The sequence below is a fragment of the Musca autumnalis genome, unplaced genomic scaffold (genome assembly GCF_047663935.1).
Source record: "Musca autumnalis isolate F117 unplaced genomic scaffold, ASM4766393v1 scaffold_2, whole genome shotgun sequence".
Classification (NCBI taxonomy): Eukaryota; Metazoa; Arthropoda; class Insecta; order Diptera; family Muscidae; genus Musca; species Musca autumnalis.
The window spans coordinates 97684078-97696194 of NW_027411755.1; the positions used below are offsets into that span (position 1 = coordinate 97684078).

The following is a 12117-nucleotide window of genomic DNA, read 5'->3' on the forward strand; positions in this document are numbered from 1 at the left end:
CTATAAAATATGCGTCCACTGACGTTTTGGGGCAATCTCATGCACTCCTTTACATGAGGAACACCTGAAATGAAAGAGAAAAATAGATTAATGAAAATGAATTTATTTATTTTTCTGTAAATAAGGAAAATAAAATTAGAACGACACCAAAATGTATACCACCTCACGAATTAAAAGCCAAAACAATGACAGTTGTCAGATGGCTATGAAAGTCATTCACTATGAAGGATAACCCAAATGGAACTAATTTACATTAGAGGAACTAAGCAAGGTAGGGATACGGTGTTACCGACCTAGAGTTGTGTGCTCTTAGATAGCAGTTGGGAGAAAATTCTGGCTCTTATTTTTTCTAATGAACTTAATTATGAAAATTTAACTAGAAAGGGACCATGGATGTTAATTTAGAGTAGGATAAATGGTGTCTTATTACCAAAATGTCGATTAGTGGAAAGTTGCATTTGCGCACTAAAAAGGCTATAAAAGAGAGTAGCGAATTAAGAGAGGTTAATAGTTAGAAAATTGGTGCTGAACGGGATATAACCTTTTTATTGAAAACCTGTGAAATTTTAGTGCAATTTTGTTACAATCAAAGAGATTAAACTCTAAATGAAATAATATACAGAATAAAAGGTGATAATTAGTCTGAGAATAAATAAAAATGATTACAAATTTATGTAAAATTATTCTGATTAAATTAGGTTTGCGGTGGAGTGTTGTGTTTGTTTTTGTGCTGTTAAACCAGTGGATGAATATTTAACAAGTGTTAGGCGAAAGCCATAGAGGCAAGCCACATTTACACGCACTGGTTGACCGACCGACGGACAGCATCATCTTGTGGAGTATAGTAAAGTCAACTTAACACAGACAGCACCCCGGTATTGCCATAAGGTAGGAAAGATTATTTCCCAAACAAAAATTATCTAGAGCCATTATCTCTGCCCAACCGCCATCTACGGGGCAGTGGCTATACCAGTAGTCCGCCTGATCTTGGTTCAGCACCACAAAAAATTAACTATTATAATAATCTAAGACACGGAATAAGATCCACATAGACATCAACAAACTGTAATAATTTTACCGTGTCCATTCTACCGAAATATGCACCTAGTGCCACATTGATTTTCCAAGTTAGAAGATTTGAGCATTCTAACCCTAACCAAAAAAACTGTAAAACGTAATTGTTGATGGCCATAAAAAGATGTTTGGAAATGAAGTCTAAGTGATGTGAAGACCGAAAATCGGTGAATAAAAGCGACGTTACCATTCTTGAACCAGTTTTATTACTAAATTTATATTGACTTAATATTTTACTTTTCCATCTTATTTATTACTATTCTTAATTATCTGTATTGACTTATTTTATTATTAATATCTATTTTAAGTATCTGTTTAGTACATGTTAAAAACTACTTTTTTCAGCACTCTCAAAGCGTAAAGTTTGAATATAGTTTTTTTTTTGTTCCCCATCAATTTCCTTCGTAAAAAGAGCTCTTTTGTTGAAGACTTTAGGGTGGGTGTGATTTCGTTAATGGTATATGTTTAAAAAAACCACTTTCACTGTGGGTTCAAATATCGCTTTGCGAATGTGAATTTTGTTTTTGTATGTCCAAGTTCATTGTGTTGGATATAAAAGAAACCCATTGAGGGATTTATGTGTTTTGTTGGTCAAAAGACCTTTCGTTTTTAATTAATTTGGCAAAAAGCCGTTGAAATTTAAATTTCATTTTTTCTAACCGGAAAACTATTGATAAATTAAAACAATTATTTAAACTTTTACTTAATAATTTTGATATTTATTTTCTTTATTTTTTTGTAATAGTTTTTATTAAAAATCATAAAAAGACCTTTAGTAGTGATAAGAATAATTCTGTTAGTATTAGTAATTTATATTAATAAAAATTATGTGAATGTTTGTTAAGACCATAATGATGATGTGTTGAGATAGTTAAAGGAGGACTAAAGGACGAGGTAAGTGATGGATGTGGGCGGTTTGTGGGGTCAGTAGGCGGAAGAAGAGGAGGTACTGATCATGGTTGGGCGGGCATCATATAGGTCATCAGGTGGGGGTTTATTATAGGGGTGATACATCTTAGTGTTAGTGTAGTAATGTCAGTATAGTGTTCATGATTTGATTGCTACATGTCAGGGGTAGGGGTGAAGGGTTGGGACCACACCCAGAGAGGCGACAAGGCTAGCCAGGGCCCCATAAGAAAATGATCCCCCTACAACAGCGCATGTAACAACCTCTCTCTCCATCAAACTGACAATTGCCGCAAGTAAACTCGCCCAATGTAAATTGGGACTTAAGGGTTGTTTACACCATCTATCAATGTCGTATGAGATGTCAAATTTTCTACCTGCGAATGTTGTACACATAGTGTGCCCACTATGAAAATTTTCATCTATCAAAATGATTTGGCAACTCATATGTAAATTTTTCATTTAGAGAGCGCTCTATTTGATACGGCATTCTTGTATGTAAACATAAATTTATCAGCTGTTTTCTGGCATTCTCAAAAAAAAAATGAAAAACAAAATCTTTTAAAAAAAGAAAATGGAAAAATATGTGTATTTAAATATTTAGAAAAGTAAACAAAGGGTGTTTATAATGTAATATTCAGATCGATTGGTCGAAAGAAGCAGTCTTGGAAATGATTGCTTTGTAGCAAAAACATAAATGCCTCTATAACCCCAAAAACCTATTCTACCACAACAAACATGCTAGATATTCATTTTCCTTCAACCAAAATTAAAATTTGCGCAAATTTGCAACTCAACAATAAATGTAAATAATGACAAAAACAGCTGTTTTTATATTTATAGGTTATGTCATACGAAAATAACACTTGTAGGTATGAACGCACAAATTGAAAGTTGTATGGATGAAGTCAATTTTGACAAATAGCACGGTTACACTACAGCTTTTTGCCGGGTTAACCCACTTCATAAGGATTTATTGCTTAATCTGGTCAAATCTGACCAGATTTGTCATACAAAAATTAAATCCACTCACGACTGGGTTTATTTTAAATCCGGCACAAATCCACCAAAAATACAGTGTTGTATTCGGTATTTGTGCAAAAAAATCCAACTCTACTCAAAAAGTACCAAAAGTTGCAACTGTTTTTGCAACAGAGTTAGTCGTGTTTTACACGTTTACGATTGGTCGCATGAGATTTTATGGAGTTAATAAATCTAAAGTTACTTGAAAATCATAAAATTATTTATTTTTTTTACTTTAGACACTTTTTTAAACAAAAAGTACGCTTGATACCATGATACAAAAATGTATCCCTGTGTGTAATATATACCAATATAAGAAATTGTCATACGAAAAATTGTAAAAGTGTAAAACACGACTTTATTAGTTATTTTGTATGTATACATAAACAAACATCAGCTGACAGTTTATATCCTCGAAAAGCTAAGTGTAACCAGCAAAGATTAACCCACTGGATCTATTAAACCCAGTGGGTTAACCTTCAATAGTGTAACCGGAGTAAAACATAGAGAATGTCGAATGGGTGATAGAAATGACAGCTCATATGACATTGATATATGGTGTAAACAGCCCTTTAGGCAGGAGCTGGTAGAGTATTCAGAGTATTCTATTTATGCCCCTCATTTTACGATTTTCGACCACATTTATTTGGCCACACTGGTCAAAGAGATCAACCCATGGCACAATTACCCAGGTAGTGGCATCGTAAAATTTTGAATATGTTATGTCAAAACTTTCTTTATGTTGTTGGGGAAATTACAACAAAAATATTTTTTTATAAAAGGATTTGACTTTTCATATTCGATCAGCTGGTGTGATACCACTACCTGGTAGTTCTGCCATGGATCAACCCAAACAACCCTGTCTTAAATTTTTATTTTGTGGCAACTCTGAGTCGTCTCGTGTGAATTGCCTTAAAATTTTATTTTGTGGCAACTCTGAATCGACAGTATCAATGCGATATGACAACACTAAAAAAGGCCGGCCAAGTTTCAGAGCGGGAAATTGTATTGAAATAAAAATAAAATATAAAAAAAAATAGAATGGATAATATAAAGTGTAGTTCTGAGAAACAATCCTCAACGAACATTGGCAATAAGTTTTTACTAAAAAGCAGTTCAACATCGAAAATGTCACCTGCGCTTACGAAAAAAATTTGTAAACGAATCAATCCCCTAACATACACACCAACTAAAAATATAAATTCTCCAATTATTTGCAAAACTCCATCAGCCAATGCGTGTTACACACCATCATCGTTATTTCGGAATGCAAACACAAAATCGAGATGCCAACGTGCTCTAGAACTTGGAGAAGTTCCACCATCTAAGAATTTGAAATTGGATACTGTTGCAATAGGTGATGACCGCCTCACTGTGGCAGTGAGAGTTAGGCCTCTTAATTCCCAGGAATGTATGCTACCTACTGTGAGAAATGTCACCAGTGTTAATGGTAATGAGTTAACAATATTGGTAGGCACGAGTGCAGATTCATCATGTGGTGTAAAGCACACGTTTGTGTATGATAGGGTCTTCTACAGTTGTGATCCAGAGTCGGAAAAATATGCCACACAAAAGAACGTTTATGATGGTACAGCGAAACCTCTAATTCAGAGAGCATTTGAGGGGTACAACGCATGCTTGTTTGCATATGGACAAACGGGTTCGGGGAAATCGTACAGCATGATGGGTGTAGATACCTTGCTAGACCCCATCTCGAATAAAATGGATAATTCTGAAGCCGGCATTATTCCAAGATATTGCTATGATTTGTTTCAATACAAAGAAGAACACAAAGAGAAGTTTCAGGTTGAAATAGAAATAAGTTTCTTTGAAATCTACAATGAAAAAATTCACGACCTCCTCTGTCTTGAGGATAGCGATGACTGTAGTAACAATGTTAGACATCAGCTTGGAACACCGAGGCCCGATCGGAAAGCATTGAAAGTACGAGAGCATCCTATTTGGGGACCTTACGTTGTCGATCTCAGTGTACATCCCGTCGATTCTTACGAGTCTTTGAGAAATTGGCTTATTGTCGGGAATTCTCAAAGGGCAAGTGCCGCGACCGGTCTCAACGACAAAAGTTCCCGATCACATTCTATATTTAATATAATGCTTAACATAACTAATATAAACACCAACAAAAATAATGAGATTTCCGAAGCAGATAGCTGCCAATCGCGAAGAAGTAAAGTAAGTCTTGTCGATTTAGCTGGTAGCGAAAGAGTCAATAATTCTAATGGAGAAAGGAAAAGAGAAGGCGTTCACATAAACAAAAGCCTTCTCACATTGGGCAAAGTAATTGCTGCATTATCGAGTGAGAAGACTTGTGCGCAAGGAAAAATTTTTGTGCCCTACCGAGAAAGTGCGTTGACATGGCTACTTCGAGTAAGTATGTAATTCTATACACTTATACGTACATATTTTACACGAACGACTAGGATCCCAGCAAAGAAGTTGAAATCAGGTTTTCTCCAAATTTTCATTTTATACCACCCTACAGCACCATGTGGTAAGGGTATTATGTGTTAGTGCATTTGTATGTAACATGCCTAAGGAAAAGAGATAGAACCATAGTTCCTTCTAGGGATATGCATAGATTCACTTTCTGAAACAAATTGAATACTCTACCAGCTGATGGAAAAAATTTGATTTTTTTTAAATTGTAAGTTTTTCCTAAGTAGCCGGCCTTCGGCCGGGGATTTAAGACTTTCTCCTATGGACAGGAGCCAATTTAGGGCACGAAAACAACATTTTTTTTAATTTAAAATTGTTTTCGATTTGAGGTTTTTAATGCACCAAACACGCTGTATCTATCCAGTTTTGATGAAATTTGGAATGTGTTACGGAATTGGGTCTTTAGATAAATGTGCCAAATTATATCGAAATCGGTTTAGATTTGTATATAGCTCCCATATATATTTTCGGCCGATTTGAAGTATTTAATGACCAAACACGTTGTATCTGTCCAGTTTTGATGAAATTTGGAATCTGTTACGGAATTGGGTCTTTAGATAAATGTGCCAAATCATATCGAAATCGGTTTAGATTTGTATACAGCTCCCATATGTATTTTCGGCCGATTTGAAGTATTTAATGCACCAAACACGCTGTATCTGTCCAGTTTTGATGAAATTTGGAATGTGTTACGGAATTAGGTCTATAGATAAATGTGCCAAATTATATCAAGATCGGTTCAGCTTTGGATATAGCTCCCATATAAATTTTCGTCCGATTTTTGGTATTTATTTATTTCATATAATGCAATTTTAAGCCCTAGGGCCGATTACAATTAAATTGCAAATTGAACTACTCCATGATGATAATTATAAAATATTGGAATCTAAAAAATAACTTATAATTATAATTTAATCTTTGAATATGACGTACATTGAATGTTTGACAAGTAAATAACTACTCTGGTATAATTTTTATAATTCAGAACAAGTCATAATTAAAATTGAATCTTTGAATATGATGTAGTGTTTAATGTTTAGCAAGTTAATAACTGCTCAGGTAAAATTATTATCATGAGAATTAATTTCAATACAAATTTCTCAAAATATGTATAAAAATTTAACTTAGTCTAAATTTATAACATTTAAAAAGAAAAAAAACATTGTTCATGTATAATCGACATAAAACATATAGACATTTAATTTTATGGTATGTGGAAAATAGTGTATCAAAATCGAAGTATTTTGTGTGGTTTTATTTTTTTATCATTTCATTATAATTTTTTATTTTATGGTATGTGAAAAAAAGTGTATCAAAATCGAAGTATATTGTGTGATTTTTTATTATTATTTTTTTATTTTTTTTTTGTATTTTTATTAATTTTTTTAGAATATTTGTTTTATTTATATATTAAAAAAAATTGTACTAAGGATTTAAGAATTTAACTTTACATTACATCATAGCTACTCATCAATATTACCTACACACGGTAGCAAATATATCAATTATTAATTTTTGAAAATTATTGATTAAAAAGCAAAGGCAATAAAAATGATAACCAGTAAATAGATAAAAATATCGCAAAAACACCAATACATCATAAGTTTTCAGAAAAATATTGAAGAAGTTTTCTTTTATAAGTTGAGTATGTGTATCACATGTGTATTTGGTGCACGAAAGACGTTATATATGTCCGATCTCAATGAAATATGGAATGTGTGACGGAATTTGGTCTAGAAATAAGTGTGCCAAATTATATCGAAAGCGGTTCGGATTTACATATAGCTCCCATATATATTTTCGCCCGATTTAAGGTATTTGATGCACCAAAGACGTAATGTATGTCGAATTTTGATGAAATTTGGAATGTGTGACGGTGTTTGGTCTAGAAATATATGTGCCAAATTATATCGTAATCTGTTCACATTTGGATTTAGCTCCCATATATATTTTACCTATTCACAGTGTTGTAGGGTATCATATAGTCGGTCCCGCCCGACTTTGATCCTTTCCTTACTGTTTTTTTTTTTCAAAACCCAGTTTGCGGTTATAGAGTACAGTACCTAAAAACGCAAAGAAATCAGAAATGGTCCGCTTTAACCATATATAAAAAAAGTCTGACATTAAATAACGGCATTTACACAACAAATATAATTTTATTTCCTCTAAAAATATCTCAGATACCCAGAGACATTCGCCAAAAGAATGAAATGTATAAATTTTGCTCCTAATTCCATAAATTGTACGATAATACTCATATTTCCTTGTGGTTTATGTATTTTGTAAACTTTGCCGTTATTTATATTATGGAATATATTTTTTTATTAAATATTGTTTATTAGTGAGCAGAAATAAGACTGTGTACTTGGAATTACGTAAAAATCATTACTTATCCTAAAACACGGGATTTTTGGGGTGTATGTAAACTTGTAAAATCCTTGATATTTAACCTCGAAGTATGAAATAGTGTTTTAAGAATAGTTATGCAATTACTAACACAAAATTGTGTACATATTTACATACAGTATGCAAAGTTCATATTCGGACACCCCTCAAAAATGAATAAAATCCTTATTAATTCCATATTTTATATGCAAATATGTAATAATTGATGGGAATTATAATAACGATGAAAGATTTAAAAATTACAAAACAAATTTTAAATTTATTCCATCATTTAGGTACAGATGGCGCATGTGTGGGTGGTATATATGGATTTCTTAAGCAAAACCGTATGTTGACAAAACGCTTTTATTGTTTATGTTTTATGTTAATATATGTTTGCTAATCATGTTTCCGCTGACCGCAACTGTTTCTTGCGATCCCATCAGAAATAGTATTTCTCTCATACTGTTGATGAAACAACATCGTATTGATTATATTGAGATATGTATTTAAAAAATATGATAAAAAGAATTCTATTATATTATTGGAGTAGTCTATTATCTGTCACCTTCATTATTTTATTTAATTTCTTCATATTCATAGATTAAATTCAATATCTATATACAAATATAAAAAAACTAAATGTAAAATTTATAAATTTTTTGGAGTAGTTCTCAACCTGTCATATACTTATCCAGAGAGTTTTATCTGGAGTTTGGAGTAGTTCTCAATCTGTCACATACACATTGTCATATTTATGCATCGGAGTAGTTTATTACTTTTTTTAAACAGACTGTATATATATTTTATATTTTAGTTTTAGACTTTAAGTTATATGAATTGTAATTACCATATAGTAGTTCAAAATGCTATTGAACTTTAATCGGCCTATAGGCTTATCTATACTTATAAAAGAGTTCAGTAATGATGACTCACTGACTCACTGACTCACTGACTCACTGACTGACTGACTGACTGATAATCAACGCCCAGACTAAACGGCTAAGCTAGAATCTTGAATTTTTGGGTGAGGGTCACTCTTGGTCCGAAGGTGTCAGATAAGGCTGGATTTTTGGAAATTCGAACTAGAACTGTACTAAAAGTACTAAAAGGTACTAAATATGGTACCCTTTGTATTAGGCAAACGCGAAGAGCTAGAATTCTGAAATTTGGAATGAGGTTCATTGATGGTGAGTTAGAAAGGTGTACCAAATGGTTTTTGGAAATTCGAACTATAAGTGTACGAAAAGTACTAAAAGTTACTAAATTTAGTACTACTTGGTATTACGTGAACGGATAGAGCTAAAATCTTGAAATTTGGAATGCAAATCAAGGTTAGAAAGATGAGTTGATACAATGAGGTGGTTTTGAAAATGTGCACTCATGTGTACGAATAGTACTAAATGGTACTAAATTTGGTACAATTTGAATTAGGGCGAACCGATAAAGTTGGAATTCTGAAATTTGTGAATTACTATTACTGTTGGAGTGTAGGTTAGAGATATGGAGGTAGTTTTCGAAGTTCGTACATATGGGTACGAAAGGTACTAAATAGTACCAAATAAGGTGCAATTTGGATTTGGGGGAACGGATGGAGCTGGAATCCTGAAATTTAGAATTAGGATTACTGTCGGGATGTAGGATAGAAGTATTTTGGAAATTCGTACTTTTGGGTATGAAAAGTACTAAATGGTACCAAATTTGGTACAATATGAATTTAAGTGATCGGATAGAGCTGGAATAGTGAAATTTGGAATTAAGATTACTATTGGAGTGTGGGATTGGGATACTTTTGGAAATTCGTACTAATGGCAACGAAAAATACTAAATGGTACCAAATTTTGTACAGTTTGGATTTGGGTGATCAGATACATTTGGAATCCTGAAATTCGAAAGTAAGATTACTTTTGGAGTGTTGGATAGAAGTAGGTTTGGAAATTCGGACCTATGGGAACAAAAAGTACTAAATGGTACTAAATTTGGTACAATTTGGAATACGGTGATCTGATGCAGCTGTAATTCTGAAATTTGGAATTAAGATTACTGTTCGCGTGTAGGATTGAGGTTGTTGTGGATATTGGTACTCTTGGGTACGAATAGCACTAAATAGTACCAAATTTGGTACAATTTGGATTTGGGTGAACGGATATAGCTGAAATTCCGAGATTTGGAATAAGGAGTACTATTGGAGTGTGGATACATAAAGTTTTGGAAATTTTTAGTTATGGGTAGGAAAAGTACTAAATAGTACTAAATTTGGTACAATTTAGATTTCAATGATGGGATACATTTGGAATCGTGAAATTCGGAATTAAAATTGTTGTTGGAGTGTTGATAGAGGTAGGTTTGGAAATTCGTACTTTGGATACGAATAGTACTAAATGGTACCAAATTTCGATTTGAGTTATCGGATGTATCTGGAATTCTGAAATTCGGAATTAAGCTTATTGTTTGAACATAGCACTGAGGTAGTTTTGGAAATTTGTACTTATGTGTACGAAAAGTACTAAATGGTACCAAATCTGGTACAATTTGGATTTGGGTGAACGGTGAACTGGAATCCAGAGATTCGGAATAAGAATTACTGTTGGTGTGTAGGATTGATGAAGTTTTTGAAATTTTTAGTTTTATGGGTACGAAAAGTACTAAAAGGTACCAAATTTTAATTTATGTGATCGGATACATTTGGAATCCTGAAATTCGGAATTACGATTACTGATGGAGTGTTGAAAGAGGAAGGTTTGGAAGTACGTACTTTGGATACGAAAAGTACTAAATGGTATCAAATTTGGTACAATTTGGATTACTGTGATCGGATGCAGCTGTAATCCTGAAATTTGGAATTAAGATTACTGTTGGCTTGTAGGATTGAGGTAGTTGTAGAAATTCGTACTCATGGGTACGAAAGTACTAAATGGTACCAAATTTGGTACAGTTTGCATTTGGGTGAACGGATATAGCTGGAAACCCGAGATTTGGAATAAGGAGTACTGTTTGAGTGTAGGATTGATAAAGTTTTGGAAATTTGTAGTTATGAGTAGGAAAAGTACTAAATAGTACTAAATTTGGTACAATTTGGATTACAGTGATAGGATACATTTGGAATCGTGAAATTCGGAATTAAAATTGATGTTGAAGTGTTGATAGAGGTAGGTTTAGAAATTCGTACTATGGATACGAATAGTACTAAATGGAACCAAATTTGGATTTGAGTTATCGTTTGAACATAGCACTGAGGTAGTTTTGAAAATTTCTAGTTATGGGTACGAAAAGTACTAAATGGTACTAAATTTGGTACAATTTGGATTTTGGTGATCTGATGTAGCTGCCATCCCCAATTTTGAATTTAAAATACCTGTTGAATTGTAGGATTGATAAAATTTTGGAAATTTTTAGTTATGGGTAGGAAAAGTACTAAATAGTACTAAATTTGGTACAATTTGGATTTGAGCGAACGGATAGAGTTGGAATCAAGAAATTTGGAATTAAGATTATTGTTGGAGTGTAGGATTGAGATATAGAAGTAGTTTTTGAAATTCGTACTTATGAGTGCGAAAAGTACTAAATTTGGTACAATTTGGATTTGAGCAAACGGCTAGAGCTGGAATCTTGAAGTTTGGAATTAAGATTACTGTTGGGGTGTAGGATTGATGAAGTTTTGGAAATTCGTACTTATATGTACGAAAAGTACTAAACGGTACTAAATTTGGTACAACTTGGATTTGAGCGAACGGGTAGAGCTGGAATCAAGAAATTTGGAATTAATATTACTGTTGGAGTGTAGGATTGAGATATGCTACAACTTGGATTTGAGCGAACGGTTAGAGCTGGAATCTTGAATTTTGGAGTTAATATTACTGTTGGGGTTAGTTTTGGAAATGCGTACTTAGTTTTAGAAATGCGTACTTATGCTTACAAAAAGTACTACATTTTGTACAATTAGGATTTAGGTGAAATTATAGCGCTCGAATCCTAAAATGTGGAATTAGGTACACTTAGGGGTACGAAATGGTTCCATGTATGGTACAATTTTGTATTGGATGAACGGATAGATCTGGATTCGTGAGATTTGGAATTAAGATTATTGTTATCATTTGCTTATAACGTCCGATTTAAGAAATATGTGCCATAAATATACGTAAAAAGTTGTAAATGGCACAGGATTTGGTACAATTTGTTATTGTGTAATGGGAATTTTGAAATAATAGGAGGAGGTTCGAATGTTTATATTTACATGTAAAGTACTAAATAGTTCTATAATTGGGGGAACAG

General features: G+C 33.0%; 1 protein-coding gene across 2 annotated transcripts in view; it reads left to right on the forward strand.

The window, feature by feature from the left end:
- The first annotated feature begins 306 nt into the window (after positions 1–306).
- neb (kinesin family member nebbish) overlaps positions 307–12117 on the forward strand; it is a 162851-nt gene continuing 151040 nt past the window's right edge. For both annotated transcript variants that reach the window (XM_073968595.1, XM_073968596.1), the window contains exons 1-2: positions 307–630; positions 699–5391. In XM_073968595.1, coding sequence (XP_073824696.1) covers positions 4045–5391 — 1347 coding nt within the window. In that variant the 5' untranslated portion in view covers positions 307–630; positions 699–4044. The remainder of the gene's footprint in view (positions 631–698; positions 5392–12117) is intronic.